We start from the raw sequence: 17253 nt of genomic DNA on the forward strand, positions 1-17253 counted from the left end.
TGGCTATTTTGTTCAATCTGTACTTTCAATAATTCTGACAATCTGGATCCCCGACGAGTCCGTGTTAATGAGGTTCTACGTCGAATTTTATGAATCTTTTTTTCTGTAGGGGTGTAAGGAGCTTCGTGAGAAACAGCGCGACGCTGTGTCGTACCGTCGCAAATTCTTTACTCAGTTTTCAGACTAATTTCCTAGTTGGGGCGAGAACATTTTTCAAGAAAAAGTAATTTGATGCCTCAGAAAATGAAGATTCGAATTGCATTCAATGGGTTATAATCCACAAGTAGCAGGTACTAGAACTTTTTTACTTCCTTTTACAAAAAAAGGAAGTATTGTATTCGTGAAAAAAATTTCACTCAAAAATCAGCCTTAATTTCCATTTTTCTCACCCCCGAACGAATGTTGAGTTTTTTTTCGACCCGACTAGACGTGGATAAGTGCCTAAGAACCTACAGACACCCGAAATATCCATTTTGACGACCCCAGAGTTAATTACAACGAATTTTCTCGTGACGTCTGTATGTACGTATGTATGTGTGTATGTATCTCTCATAACTCAAAAACGGTATGTCCTAGAACGTTGAAATTTGGTACGTAGATTCCTAGTGGGGCCTAGTTGTGCACCTTCTCTTTTGGTTGCATTCGGATGTTCCTAAAGGGGTCTTTTGCGCCTTTTTGGGGGGAAATCATCGTTAATTTCGATGTAAACTCAAGTAGTGTTATAATTTGTCGGACACTTGGCGATATATCGTCAGTCTTTTGGTCGCCAAGTTTTGTCGCCAACTTGGCTACAAATTTGGCGATTTTGTTTTTTTGTTTTTTGTTTTTTTAAAAATTTGGTTTGAATTTGGCCACTGTTGGTGATATTTAGAGAGTAAACAATTGAAATACATTAAAACAGCGAACAATGGGGGAATGACATTAAATTGGAGTAAAAAGGAAGTCATGTGATGCACACATCAGCTCGTTAGTTTAACATCTTATGTTTAAGCATTTCTTGGTGTTGGTTTCGATTTCACTGTTTATTTGCTATCAGTTAACCTTACAGAGTATTTTTGGGCGTTTCCGATTTGCGTCGCAGGCTGCTGAAAGAAATTTTGGTGCTGGAGTAGGGAATGTCTTTGATATGTTCTAGTTCCAAATGTACACGTGACAATATTTTTTTTCTATTACCTGTGTTAAGTTAAATGTCATTGAAAATAAGAAAAAAATGTATAAAAAATATGAATTTGTTTCTGAAAATTTTTTGCTTTCGCTGTAAGAAATGTCTAAAAGTTTTAATATAATTTTGGATTAATTATAACTTATAAGGGCCGGACTTTTTAAAGTTTTTAATTTAATATCAGTTCTTGTGTTGAACATTCTTCACATTGAAAATTTCTTTATACAATATACATTTTTAAAAAAGTTAAAAGATCTTAAATGGCAAGTGATATATGATCGCGCATTTGAACTTAAAACGAGCCAATGGGAGTTAAGACAATAAAAACAGTTCTATCTACTGTCTTACCGTTCGCTCCCTGTAGAATAAAATGCTCCCGAAGCTATCAACCGCCCACAGCATGATCTCCCAGAAGCACCTATTTCAGCCGTATTTTTTTACGGCATCGTAAAAAACGTAATTCAGATCCATCCCACGCTTCCTTTTATTTCCCATCTCAATGAAAGAGACAGCACGTGGGATTTTATCATCGCATCCTACTATGCTTCTGTTTTGGGGATTTTAAATTGTTTGAAGAGCGGATAGTTTATGAAAGACCTTGGCGATCTTTTTTTTTTTTTCCTTGTTAGCTTTTTTGACTAGAAACTGGGTTGGGTTTACTTTTACTTAATCCGGCTTTTGAGGAAACAATTAATGACTATTTCAGTAAGTTACCAACCTATAGCCAGGGCAAAGTCATAAATACACGAAATACACCGCCAACTCAGTCATTCCAGCCGAGGACTGCAGTTTCGTGCTTATTAACACTCATCAGCCCGGCATCAGAAGTGACTGAACTGGAGGGCATCTAGTTTGTGCTAATTCCATATTAGCTACCAGTTTGTTTGGCATTCTTGGCTTCCTTAATTGGTTTTCCACCTCCAGCTCAGTCACTTCCTAAGCCGGGCTGATGAGTGCTAATAAGCACGAAACTGCAGTCCTCGGCTGGAATGACTGAGTTGGCGGAGTATTTCATGAATTTATGACTAATTTTACCAACAATATGTATGATTCAATAATCAAGGATGGAACAAAATGAAAATCCCCCCTCCTCCCCGTAGAAAACAGAATTTAAGTGAAGAATTCACTTTTAGAACACAATTCCGCTCTCACCCGTAGACAAAAAGAACTTGATAGAACTATGCATTACCGAGATATTAAAAAAAAACAACCGCGCTTTGAGCAGCAATTCGTTTGGAACCTCTTTTCCGAACTCCAAACTAATTTGTACTAACTGTTAAGGGGCTTTTGAAAATTGCAAAATGGTATTTTGTACATTTGAAAAGTCACTCTCAAAAGCCCTTTACACAAACGCCCTAGCTCCGGTCTTGAATGGAGTTGATCCTAGGACTGTTTGCTAAAATAAAACCCCTCATATCTGCTATTCTAAGTAATTGAGAAAATTGAAATAAGCTTTATTTGATAGAGAAAAAAAAAGTTCAATTGATCGACATAGAATATTAAGGGGGTGTGGGAAATCTTTCATCCCTTTGATAGGCACTTTAGGTGAAATTTTAACTTAAAAAATTAATTACAACTAAAAGTTAATACAAAATGTTTCATGCTCAGTTAAAAACCTTTGTGGGAGTATTCTGATGAATTATACTGGAAGGGGGTCTGACAACTGAAAAAGATTCCAAGGACGTAAGAGAGAATTCTGACATATATGAGACTCAATGAAAAATTTTACTGAATGTAACATAAGAAATAAAAAATTCGATTAAGGATAAAAAATGTAATGACAAAGAGAAAAAGGTTGAGTGCAAAGAAAAATTCAATTACTGGAGAAAAGTGTAGTGCCTATAGCCGCATTGAATTCAGCATGTCATACAGCAGACTTTTAACTTCATTACTTACAGTCTATATCTTCTGAAAATTAAATCACTAATTTAGAAAATATAATAATACGTCAAAACTAGAATTTTATACTTGCACTAGGTACTTGCTTAATATCTCTGCTAATAATAAAGCTGAAAGTCTCTGTTTGGATCTCTCTCTGTCAGGGTGTCTGAATCTCCGTGACGCGCATAGCGCCAAAACCGTTCGGCCGATTTTCATGAAATGTGGCACAAAATTAGTTTGTAGCATGGGGGGTGTGCACCTCGAAGCGATTTTTCGAAAATTCTATTTTGTTCTTTTTCTATTCCAATTTTAAGAACATTTTGCCGAGTAAATTATCATAACGTGGACGGATAAGTTATCAAATTATCATAACGTGGAACCGTAACATGGGCGACCAAATTAACATAGCAAATTAGTGAGAAATTCACCATCCCTTATTTGTAAATATACTGGCGAACCAATTGACCATTTTATTTTCTACTACGGACAAAGTCATGCGGGTACCACTTATTATTTAATAAACTACGAAACGATAGCTAATTTAATCAAAAATTGCTATTGAAATATTTATCGAATTTTTATCGAGTGAAGTAAACATATAAGATGTTGTTACAAAGCTATAAATGTAACGTGATACCAAATGAAAGGTCATTTATATGCTTAGAAACATAAACAGGCTGAGAGAGGACTTCCATGTGGTTTCCTGTATTCCCCTTCGCTATCTTATCCCTTCTCTTTCGGTACTTCAAGTGAAGTGGGTCTCCTTGTTTTATGCGTTTATCTATTTGCAGGTTGGTTCAAAAGAAGCCGCAAGGGAAGTGCAGGAAAAACAAATTTAGTTCTTATTTTATGGAAAAATAGCGACTTTCTAAAATAGAAAAACAGTCAAAGATGAGGAAGGAACATCGGAAAATGTCTCACAAAGAATCTGGGAATGGAGAATTTTACAATAATAGCACTAATAACGGTACATAGTGGAACTCGGTTAATATGAAATGGCAAAACTTAACGAGTTCGTTCGCATTAGACCATATTCGTAATAACCAAGAATTATAAAATTTTGAAAAAACAATTAATAAATGCATAATAATATTTCGTATAATATTTTCAACAATTTGGTTATTACTGATACACATCTTGTAGTCGAATTACGCAGAGCAAGTTTTACCTTACTTCTTAAATTTTAACGCTTTTGAAAATAATCCTTTATATTTGGTTCTTTTTTCGGCCAATTGAATTCACCATTCTCGTATATGTTAGCATAAAATGCCTCATGTCATTTGTATTTCTATCATTTCTGACTACAACTCGTAAAATTGCACGAAAGTGGTACTACAAACCATAATGAAAGATACAGTTAGTACAATACACATTTCGTGATAGATATTTGTTTCTCTACAGCTACAACAATGCAGAATAATTTTTATAAAAAAAAAAAAATTTGGCATTCAATCTTGAAACTTTTTGGCTCCGAAACTTACGTTCGCTTCGCTGAAACTCGTATTTTGATGCACATATTATGCCTGAAGTTTTCAGTATATTTAAATAGCAAACCAAATTTTATTAACAGTATGTTCGGTTTAGCCGTGATTTTGTATTAACAGTGAACGTATTAAGAGAGATCAACTGTATAATATACTGTCTACAGCTAAGTTTATTTAGGAACAAATTTTAACTTTGAACAAATATTGTTTTTAATATTTTTGGCAATGAATTGAAGAGTTCTTGATCAAGGAAGAAAGTAAATTCAAAGTAGTCATTTAATGCCGGTATGAATTTGTAACAAATAAAGTCATCGCGTTTTTTGGTGTAACTAAGGTTACGCTCATCAATTTATGATACCTCAAGAAAGGGTTTTAAAATGATTACATGAACAACATGCTTCAATCTCACAACGTATATTTGATTGAACTTTGTTGTCGTTTGTTCCTGTGTGCGTTAATAAGCGCGCTCGTTAGATCGTCTCTCTCTCTCTGCATGTTTAAAAAGCGGGCAGAAGTGAAATTATAGGTGAACAGATATTTGAAACAAGACACTCTCGGATAAAATATGTTATTAGTTATAACTATTGCTGAAAGACTTTCTAGTAATGTGTATCAATTTCTGTAAGAGTAAACTGCTTGACATACTGCCCCTTTAAAAATACCAACAGCTACGAGATTTATACTATAATTTCCACTAACCCATTGACGTCTGAGAGACGTTATTCTTTTTGACTGCACGTTGTGAACTGGCGTCTCCAACATAGTATGTTAAGGGGTTAATAAAATTCGTACTTAAAAGCAAGTATTGTCACAAAAACGCTTTAAGGAGTATTAAAAACAAGAATGCTGTAATTACAACTTGTGTTGCTAATCTACGTATTTTCACCCAAATAAATGCGTAATAATAAAAAACTGAAATTCGCAATCTCTGAGAACTAGCTCTATAATAAAACTCAATCTGATACGATCTTGATAAAAAAAAAAGGGGGGGGGGAGAAAATATTGATTCATTTGGAGATGAGATGGAAAAAATCGTGAGCAGGAAGAATATTCCAGGGATGTGGAGTCAGAGTCAAACTTATTTTAGGGTAAAGGAGTCGGAAGACTTTCCAATTCCAAGAGTTGGATCCCGATTGATTTTGGGGTAAAGAAGTTGAAGTCCGGAGTCGAAGACTTTCAAAATTCCAAGAGCCAGAGTCGGACTGCTTTTGGGGTAAATGAAGTCTTACTCGAAGGGTCTAAAATTCCCGGACGGAATCGACCATTTTCTTTACGACTCCGCAGTCCTAAAATATTCAACGGGTACCGAATAGGACTGATCTAAAGTTACACAAACGGCATTTCGCTAAACATAAACCCAACTTTTTTTTTATCCCTGAATGATTAATTGAAGGAAACCCTGACATAATGCAGGTATACCTAACCTACACGTAGTCAACGCAATACATGTAATCAATAAAATCTTCCCTGCTGTGGGAACCTGATAACGGAGCGCTAAACTAATGGATATTAGTAACGTTAGTGTCGGAGTTTCCGACTAAATAATGCGGCGATGTCACTTCACGGACTGTCAACACGATGATGTTCAAACCATTCATTATCTCTTGGACGCAACCTTGGGCGACATTTGATAGCTGATTACTAGATGTAACAAGGTCTGTGGCGTGAATAGCGCTCGCGTTTTGTGGTATGGTCACTTCTCATTTTTTTACGTGGATGCGGAAGCAATCGGAATTAGATATGTTTTCTTCGATTAATGTTTGTACACTCTCTCTGTACATACAGTGGAGAACGAATTTTATATTCATATGAATAAATGTTTTAAATTACAATAGCAAGAACGTACTGTCTGTAAGTACGCCGATTTGCTTTTTTTCTTTTTATTAACTCCTGCATAGGTGGCGCCAGGCAAGACGAGAGGCCATGTCAACGCTTTCGGAAACTAGGGGCCTAGGCCTTGAGGCGGAGGGGGGGGGGAGGGGGGCGGCGGCAACTAGTGATGTTCCGGATATCCGTATCCACGGATATCCGAGGGAAAATAAAGATCTGTATTCGTATCCGTTACTTTTTTGACGGATCTTAAACGGATCATTTCTATTCTAAATTTTTTTAAATATTTCAATAAAAGACTCTTAAATTCCGTTTAAATTAGGTTTTATTCCCTATTTAAATTATAAGGTATCATTTTAGAAGCCAATTTATACCCCCCCCCCGTTGCAAAAAGGAAGGGGAAATAAGATTTTAAAGTGTGTATCAGTGTGTCTTTTTGTGGCATCGTAGCTCCTAAACAGATGAACCGAGTTTGATAGTTCATTTTTCGTTCAAAAGGTGACTTGATCGAAAGTGTTCTTAGCTTGGCCTCTTTTTTTGTAGAACTTTAATCACCGGAGATATTAATTATAAAACCGATTTAGCGTTTTACATAATTATGGTAGTAAAAATTTAGCCGTACGTTAAAAATGTTGGTCCTAATTGAAAGAACGAAGTTTTCTGCGTTTGATATTTATTTGAAACTTCCAATTTATATACTGTAGGAGCTATAATCTTGTTAAGCAAATTTTAAATGCAATTCTAAGCCTTTATACGCGTGATTGGTAGCGATTTCATGTTCGGAAGATAAGGAGAAAAAGCTCAATGATTTAAAATTTTTACCTGCTGTCACCTCATATTTGTTAATAAATGTGTGTTCTGACCCACGAAATTCATCTTAATATAAGGTCGGCTCTCTGGGACATGTTTTGGTTTTTTCATTTTTAATTTAATATTAGTTTTTGTTATTGATTTGTGGTTTCTGTTATTCTTCATTTTTGTTTTTCTCGGCATCCTTTAAAAAAAGTGAGACTAAATTCTCTATTTACTGTTTGTAAAGGTGTTCCCGGCTCTGTATTTCGTCGGTCGGAGAAGTTCGGTGGAATGGGTCAGCGCTGCAATTATGCTGAAATAAAATGGGAAAAACTACTTCTAGCAAGTCAAGTAGCAGCTTTACACTCTTGCTCCTGTATCCTACATCTAACGAGTAAGCTAGAAATAATTTTTCATATTCCATCTAAGCGTTATTGCAGCGCTGACCCCTTCCTTCCAACTCTTCCCCAATTTTAACGGAGATTTCTTTAAAGAGCAAATCATAGTCTTGATTATATTTTTTCCGCAGTTGACATTTTTTGAAGAAACTGCCATTATTCTGACGGGAATACCTTCCGTAACAATTTTTACACTTGGAGAGTTGAATTGGGTTAAAAAAAAATTGAGATCCGTATCCGCGGATCTTGACACTAATGATCCGTATCCGTATCCGCGGATCTACTTCTTTAACGATCCGGCACATCACTAACGGCAACACCGATGCAAAAAAAAAAAAAGAAAGAAAAAAGAAAGGGAAAAAGAACGAAAGAAAAAAAGAAAGAATAAATGTAAAATAGAAAGGAAGAAAAAGAGGGGGGGGGGAAGGAGAGAACAAACAAAGAGGCAAAAAAAAAAAAAAAACCTCCAGAACAAATAAAAAAAAAAAGTAAAGAATAATTTTTTTTTTTTTTTGCCGGAGCGCTGGCATATAAACAAATGCTCTGTTATTACTAATGATAGGGAAGGTGAAAGTATGTGGTGAAATAAATGTCGATCATTCCATGCATGCAATATTTTGTATGTTCACAAATAATTGATTGCCCCCCCCCCCCTTCATCGCTAAAAAAAGAACGATTGTAAGAAATCATGAGAGCATGATGTTGAATTGAGAATTGCAAATAGTATTACCGACGTAGGTGGCATGTTTACACTCTTGATGGCCCGTCTCAATGTATTTTTGCTCATCCCCCTTCTGTCTATCACTCTAAAATAAACTACAATAATTTAAAAAATGAACTTTTCATAACTTTAATCGTTAATAAAAGAGAGCAAGATCGAAGATTCATAAAAAGTTTGTCTTCAGATATTAGACATAGCATTGTAAAAATACATTTTATCTTTAAGCTTAGTTTTTCATGTTACATGATAAACAAAGATTTATTATTGTGAAAATACTACTTGTTCATCAAACACTCTTATTTTCAGATTGATTGTCAAATAGTGCTCCCCTAAAGTACACAGCAACGAGCAGCTAGTCTCGGAGAAACTTGCACTTCGATGAAGTTATACATCATTTCGCAAATCAACAAGAAGTTCCGTCTAAAACTAAACGAGCCTACTTTCCCGTATACCCATACTACTTTCTAGTACCTGATCAATATTCTCAAAAATAAACTAAAATCGCAAATTGTTTCAAACATGTTTTTTTAATATTTTAAGCTGATTTTAGGAATAAAATATTCCTTACTGATCTAAAAAATTAGATGCGTGGAAAAAAAAATAAATAAACGAACAAATAAATTAGCAGCACCTTTTAAACAAAGCAGCTAATCCACTTTTTTCCATTAAAAAAAATTCTTTGACAGCTTTCAAAACGAAAAAATAATAATTAAAATTAATAAGCTTTTTAAAATAAATACATCATATCAGAAAAAAATCGTTTCCTTTTCCCCTGTTGCCAAAAATAATATTTTAAATGAATTAATGCACTTAACGAAACTTTAGCGTGAAATAAAAAACAATTCATATTAACAATAATTATTTCACAATTAAAACCATAGTTGCGGAGTCGGAGTCAATCTCATTTGGAATAAAGGAGTCGGAGTCAAATATCCAAGAATCGGAGTCAGTCATTTGTCCTCCGTGTATAAATTTTTGCCCAAACAGGAGTCGGAGCCAGGTGCCCCTAAATTCTCGGAGGCGGAGTCTGGAGTTTGTCATCAAGAACTGTTTCCAACAAAATTTGTTCGAAGTAAATCCGCCTTCAAGTACGGAATCTGCATTGACTTTCAGTTTCCCCGTAGGCGCTAATGTTAAGGGATTTGAACCATTCAAAATTGAACGGAAAATTGTTCAAATCAAAAAGATATTTTATATACAAGTTTTTCATCAAAAGCTTTTTTCTACAAAGTTTGAAGCAAAATCGCCTCACAGTTCGAAATTGCCTTGAATTTCCCCGTAGGCGCTAATGTTAAGTTTTTTTTTTAACTGTTCAAAATTGAACAAAAAATAGTTCAAATCAAAAAATAAAATATAGGAATGAGGTGTTCTCGCCGAGATCTTTCGAACAGAAAAAAAAAAAATGTTCGAATCAGACTATTCACTCAAAAGTTATTGGGGGGGGGGGAGGGGGGCAGACAGACACACCGACAGACATTTTTCCCCATCTCATAACCCTACTTTCCAATTTTTAATTTTTTAATATTTATTTATTTTTTTTTTTTATTTTTGACTTTTTTTTTGCAATACTTTCAAGATGCATTAAGCCTTCTTTCATGCTTTTTTCGTCTTTCTCTGACTTTTACTGGGAAAGTAGGCTAAAAAGCAAGGAAGTTTGCTTTGAGTTAAGAGCCATTGTCTGTAAGTATCAGGCAGTTTAAGCATTTGTGATTGTTGACATTTTTAATTTTTTTTATTTTCACATATGTTGTTCCTTATCATGAATGTAATGTAAATCCGAAATTTGAGTTTTGTCTGACTCACCGTTTTTGAGAAAACAATTTTTTTTAGTTTAGGGGGGCGTGGCACATTTTTGCTGGTTTTTCAAATTTGCAGATTTTAATGTGCTTGTTGCTTGAAGCGTCCTCATAATGACATGGATTTTTTGATTCCATATTACTATATGGTCTTGTTAGATACTGTTACAGCTGTCAAATCGGTGACACTACGAGGGCGACGCCCACAAACTCCGTTTGAAAATGACCGAAAATGAATTTTTTTCTATATTCAAGGCCAATTTTTTCAAAGCGTCTTCAAGATGACACCAACATTTTTAGATCATTTTCTAGCCACACTTACATACATCAAAAATATGTGTCAAAATCGGTGTCATTATAAGGGCGCCAGAAGATATTGGAATTTTTATTCCATAAATTTCACAAAAACACAAATATTTAGAATCTAATTACAACTGTCGCCCTCATAGCAGATATCTGATACTACATTAGGTTAATAAACAACATGTTTGTCTAACATTTGCACAAAAAAAATCGGTGTCACTCCTATTATTTTTGGAAATATAATCGTTTCAAGTTAGTACGTTATGGCGTTTTTTTTTATATTTATTTATTTAATATTTTTACACCCAGATGTTTTTTGAACATATTTATTTTTAATTTAGTACAAAGAAGTGTACCTTATAACATAAACAGCCTTGTGCAGCAAGAGAATCTTTTTCTTGAATAGAAAATGCCCGTTTTGATATAGGTACCAGATGGATCTATTGTGCATAACATGTTTAGACTATTATACCAATACTCGTCTTGTTTTTTCCGGTCAAACAAATTTATTTGTTCCAATTGTTCTTGACATGCATTTGACCTAAACTTGCAAATGGTCAACTTCTACTATTTTTCTGGGGATACCATGTTTTCCCATGCTTTAGTGCTACAAAATTAGCAGTTTTCAATAAGAGATGACCGTCTTTCTGAAATTGGTTGATTTGATTCTTAATGTTTTCTCCGTTTTGGTCTACGTTATCCTCAAATTCAGTTTTAGATTCTGAATGTTCGCTTTCTTTAATATTCTCATTTGATGTATTGAGAATGCATTCGTTTTTTTTGTTTCTTCCATCGAAAAAAAAAAGGATAGGATTTGGTTCATAGTAAAATACTCTGAAGCAAGGAACAGTTTTTTCCCCGTTACGAACTGTATTTCTCATCAAGTGTGCAACTTGTCAGGGATGTTATTTTTTCCCAGTATTTCCACCAAACGTAAATTGTTCTTATAAATACTGCTTCTGCTTTGAAGTGAACTTGAACTGAGCTCGTAAAGATACGGCCCATCCAATTTCATTAAATTGAACTTGTGACAATGCAGGGGTATTTATTAGTTGAAAATTTGAAGCATTTATATAAGATGTTTGTAAGAGCTTCTTTCTATACATCTTTCGTATAAAATCCATTTGCAAGTTGAGGTCAAATGTATGTCAAGAACAATTGGAATAAATAGATTTGTTTGGCCGAAAAAAACAAGATGAGTATTGGTATGATAATCTATACATATTATGCACAATACATCCGCCTGTACCTATATCAAAACGGGCATTTTCTATTCAAGAAAAAGACGCTCTTACTGCCCAAAGCTTTTTATGTTAAAAGATATACTTTTTTGTATTAAATTAAAAATAGATATGTTCAAAAAAACTATCTGGGGGTGAAAAGATTAAATGAATAAATATAAAAAAAAACGCTATAACGTACTAACTTCGAACGATTATATTTCTAAAAATAATGGGAGTGACACCGATTTTTTTTGTGCAAATGTTAGACAAGCATGTTGGCTATCAACCTAATTTAGTATCATATCTCTGCTATGAGGGCGACAGTTGTAGTTAGATTTTAAATATTTGTGTTTTTGTGAAATTTATCGAATAAAAGTTCCAATATCTTCTGGCGCATTTACGGTGACACCAATTTTGATACATATTTTTGATGTATGTAAGTGTAGCTAGAAAATGATCTAAAAATGTTAGTGTCATCATGAAGACGCTTTGAGAAAATTGGCCTTGAATATAGAAAAAAAATTCATTTTCGGTCATTTTTAAACGGAGTTTGTGAGCGTCGCCCTAGTAGTGTCACCGATTTGACAGCTGTAACAGTATCTAACAGAACCATATAGTAATATGGAATTAAAAAATCCATGTCATTATAAGGGTGCTTCAAGCAACAAGCACATTAAAATCTGAAAATTTGAAAAACCAACAAAAATGTGCCACGCCCCCTAAACAAAAAAAAATGTTTTCTCAAAAACGGTGAGTCAGACAAAGCTCAAATTTCGGATTTACATTACATTCATGATAAGAAACAACCTACGTGAAAATAAAGAAAATTAAAAATCCCAACAATCACAACCTGCCTGATCCTTACAGACAATGGCTCTTAAGTTCAATATTGTGTATGTGCATAGTTTCAATATATGAAAATTTGGTTTTGATGTGTGAATTTCTGTGTCGTATTTTTTTTTCCTTTTTGAATTAATTATCTATCAGCAACCCCTGAATAAAATTATGATTGTTTGTAAAATTTAATCTTTTGGTATTTATTTACTTAAAATAGAGTAAGATGTTTTCTAATATATAGGCAAATGGAATTCCCCCACCCCTCAATTTTTCCTTCTTTTCATTTCTTTCTTCTTTTTTCTTTCTCCTTTTTTTTTGGCCGGGGGGGGGGTAGGGGGTCCCGTTGACAAAACTGACTAGGGGCCCACTTTGGCTCTCTGCGGCCCTGGGTGGCGCAATTATAGTATTCTGACAAACATTATGGCGTACTTGGAGTGATTAGTACCAAACCGGCTGAACAATAAATGATAAAATTAAAGCAAACGTATCTCTGTAACTTTGTAACAAAACATTGTTTTTTTTTCCTTAATGCTGGACAAACATAGATTCGGGGGCCTACAATCGGGGTTTCACTGTAATCCGATTTCACAACTGCTATCCTGAAGCTACAACTAATTTAGTAAGTTAGAAAATAATACCATATTTTTTATATGAAATCGTTTTTATTGCACCAAAATATTTATTTTATGTAAGTAATATGATAACTTATAATTTTGTTAACAACTCGTACAAAAATACTGAAATATATATATTTAAGCTACAAGCAAAAATTTATGAAATATTTAGGCGATGGGTGGGCAAGGACGGATCCAGAAATTTTTCAAGAGAGGGGCGATTGATTTTTATTTCTTACTTTTTACTATGTATACTGATTTTAAAATATTGATCACAAAGATTTTGAACTTTAATTCCGAAACATTTCTGGGATATTGTCCCAAACCCAAGCTTCCCTTCCCCCAACATCGATGAAACTCGTCTAAATTTGCCTTTTGTAAAGTCCCTCAAGGAAGGAGCGTTCGCCCGCATCGCCCCTTCCTTGTATCCGTCCCTGTGGGTGGGCTTTATTTTTTAGTGGTAATTTTCTCAAACCGTTATGACATTGAAAATCCATCAGTGTTCTTAGTGTGAACGCTCAAACCCGAACGTAATAGTGATGACGTTTTACTGATTCATATGTTCTAACAGATTTGATTTTTTTGTGCTTGTTTATTTGAAATAATTTGTTGGTAGCAGTCCCTCCCCCCCCCCCCCTTTTTACAATAATTCCAAACCTCCACAAACCACCCACAAACTGGAAAATCTGTGATCCAAGGTTTTCACGTACATCCGCGTTAAAGTGGAGAGGCTCCAGTTCGTACCTTATTCGTTTCGCTTCTATAATCTATAGTTTTTATTTATTTATTTTTTAAAACTATAGGAAAAAAAACTGTGATTAGTCAAGACTTAAAAAAATAAATAAACAAAATTGTTTTTTCCTATCCCGTAACAAGTCTGAAAATCCGAAAAAAAATGAAGAATTTCATTGTTTCATGGTGATTTTAATGGTATAGGACAAGAAGGTTGCAGCCGTCATAAAACAATAAGAGCTATACATTTCTCTGTTACTTTTAAGAGGCCGTAATGATGTTAGAACAACAACAGTTCTAGAGACTAATTGCCTGTTTAACAAACATATTAGATAACTCGGTTTAAGCCTGGGTTTTTAAGCTTGTATGATAGGGGTGTGCGATGAGAGCAAATTTTTTATTTTCGAGTTTCTAATCGAGCAGAGAAGTTGTGATTGATGACGACTAAATTCAAAGAAAAAAGAGAAGGCTAAAAGAAATCGTATGAGATAATACCTTCAGATTGTGAAAAACGTTATAAAATAAGTAAAAATTTACTTGTTCGTGATTTTTTTTTTCTTCTCTTTCGTGATTCTTTCTCCGCTCACCAGGTTATGTTGAGGTGTTTTTTTCCCCTTTTTTTTAGTTCTATCTCCAAAAACTTTGCAAAAGACACTACTGAGAAAAATAATTTCTTTTGGGGGTTTAATTAGATGGCAAAATGGAGAGGAAATCTTACAGTCACGCAAGACTTATTCTTTACGAACAGGAGCCTTTCTAGATAATTTTCATGATTTTTGAAATCCACAGCTTAATTTGTTTTCATGCATCATCGTTTTTTTTGGGGGGAGGGGGGGGGGTAAATGTGGGTTAAATAAGTAGTGAATCAGCAATTGCTTCTTTAAAAAAAAATCGCCCATTGAATTATAGTCTTATTAACGTCACTGCGGATCCTTCCTAAAGGACAAAAAGTTGTTTTCAACTTATGAAAAATGTGAAAAAATTGCTTTTTCCGTTAATGTTTATGAATTTGGGTGATCGAGTAAGCAAAAAAAATCAATTACTTTTCTTATACAGTAGTATCCGTAGCAATGATGTTGTCCTATAGAATTAAAAGAAAAAAATGAAGAAAAAGGAGAAAAAAAAGAATAGGTGAAGTTTTTTTGTTTTCTTTTTAAACATCCAGGATTGCTGGGAAATTGAAAGACATTATCAGATTTCAGTAATATATATATATATATATATATATATATTGTATAGATAATCGAAACTTTTCCAGCAACTCACAAGCAAGAAAGTAATATATTCATTAATTAGGTTACAGTATTGGTGCCCAAACAACGAATTTGTAAATACATATTGACAATTTCAGAATTTTTTACCCTCATACATTGAAAAATTTGTAAACTATTCATATGTTTATTTAGGTAAAATCACTTTAAAACCATAAAATAAAACAAAGAGGTCTGAAACATTAGAATTACAAACATACATGAAGTTAGGGTAACTAAAAATGTAGGATAATATAGTATCAGAGCAAATAATTTTTAATTATAAATTATAAAATGCTGTTAAAAAAAACCAAAAACTCAAACTGTACAATGTGTAGTAAGCATTACATTAACTATATAAGTAAAATTGCATACGGTAACGATGAAAGGTTCAGCAACCCTCTAGTGTTTAATAAAAATAGAGCATTAGTTTGAAAATATTAATGCGAATCACTAATTTCGAAAAAAAAAAAAAAATATTTTAAACGTTAAAATTTTTTGAACGCGAGAAGGGAAATGCATCAGAGATATATAATTTTGAATGTTAAAAAAAATAAATAAATAAAAAGAAAATAAATAACGATTTTTTATAAATAAGCGCTGAATCGGAAAAGTAAAAAAAAAAAAAAAAAAAACTAGCGGTAAATTTTATAAAATTTATGAAAAAATTTGGAAAATTTTAAGAGTAAGAAAAGAAAATAACGTAATAATAAACACACATCCAAAAATTAATCAAAACCAAACTTTAAAAAAAAAATGTTATTATGAAGAAAAAGAAAACCCACAGTTGGAATATGAAATTAACACACGCAATGTTATAATGTATTAGCATATGTGAAATGTATTTAGTATATGACATTTGACACCCTCAGAGGCCCCTGCACATACCAATTGCTTGGTATTATATGATACTACAATGTGCAAAAAATAATAACAGTAATACAGTACTTACCCTTGACTTTGGGCTATTTTCAAATGCCACTTTGGAATTCTCTTTGCATTTGCGACACAAAACACAATTGACACACAAATAAATAAATATCGTTTGCAAATCATTTTTGTATGATAGATAAATGTTTTTATTTTTAACTACTTCAACTACTAAACATAACAAAAAAAGGAGTTTTTCTCCCTAAATTCTTCACATTTGTCATGCGTAATCAGAGAGTGTTTGGAAAGAATAAGAAACTTAAAAACTTAATTAATTGCGAAAACGAAAGTTAATTCCGAAAACGCGAAGGAAATCATCCACAGCGAAGCGCGGAACCTGCTCAGAAAATGTAATCATTTCTGCTTCTTAAAAAGTTTCGTCTGCTCCGAGAGTGGGCGGGGACGAGAAGATCGTGACGTCACGCTGATTGACGGATGTGGAACCTTAACTTTAATTCTTTTGACCTTTCGCACGTCAGGTAAGTGTTATAATAACATAAAGATAGCCACCATTCTTACTTGGTTGCTTTTTTTTTTTCTTTTCAAACAATGGAAGCGAGGAACGAAGTTTAATTTTCTCTCTTCATTACTATAATGGTTTTACGAAAACAATTTCTGAAAAAAATAATGAGATTAGATTCCAGCTGTATATGGATGGTTAAAGTTCCTTATGAGATGCACTTTTTCTTCTTTTGTTTCTTGACACTAAATTAATTATTTGTTTTTAAATGCATGTCTTTTGCTTTTAATGATACATTTGTGGAATTAGCTATTAATGCAATGGAAACTCAATGACTAATTTTTAACAAAAACTTAAACAATGTTCTTTTATAGCAGCCGCTATGGAGGGAAAAAAAAACAATTTTTATTCAAAGTAATATTATGCATATTCTAAATATTGGAATAATGTTACGCCTTCAAGAAATGCTTCACGACCACGTTCAACATTTGGGCAGTCATGGATGGGGAAGACAGTTGAGCTCCTCTGGATTTTAGATACCTCATGAAATTCGGCCTTTTTGTTCTTTTTTATTTCTCCTATGAAATGTATTGAGCAAAAACCCTCCGCCCCTCCCTCAAATTTTAGAAATGACAGGTCTGTTTACGACCCCATGTGAAATCGCGACCCACAGGTTGGGATGGATCCCTTGCACTAAGCATTTTGTTTTGATCATGGGCGAAAAATATACAAAATGACACGTCATCCTATGATTTAAATGTACCACTCTTATCCGCTCTTTTGTAAGCTTTCTTGGTTTAAAATAGTTACAAACTCTTTTCTGCTGAAATTTATCTTTTC

General features: G+C 33.6%; 1 protein-coding gene across 1 annotated transcript in view; it reads right to left on the reverse strand.

Annotated features, from left to right (window-relative positions):
• Positions 1-16187, reverse strand: part of LOC129221902 (transforming growth factor-beta-induced protein ig-h3-like) — a 72652-nt gene extending 56465 nt beyond the window's left edge. Inside the window, exon 1 of the mRNA XM_054856277.1 lies at positions 15976-16187. Coding sequence (XP_054712252.1) covers positions 15976-16079 — 104 coding nt within the window. The 5' untranslated portion in view covers positions 16080-16187. The remainder of the gene's footprint in view (positions 1-15975) is intronic.
• Between the last annotated feature and the right edge of the window lie 1066 nt (positions 16188-17253).

This window comes from Uloborus diversus, chromosome 5 (assembly GCF_026930045.1).
Source record: "Uloborus diversus isolate 005 chromosome 5, Udiv.v.3.1, whole genome shotgun sequence".
NCBI classification, from domain to species: Eukaryota; Metazoa; Arthropoda; class Arachnida; order Araneae; family Uloboridae; genus Uloborus; species Uloborus diversus.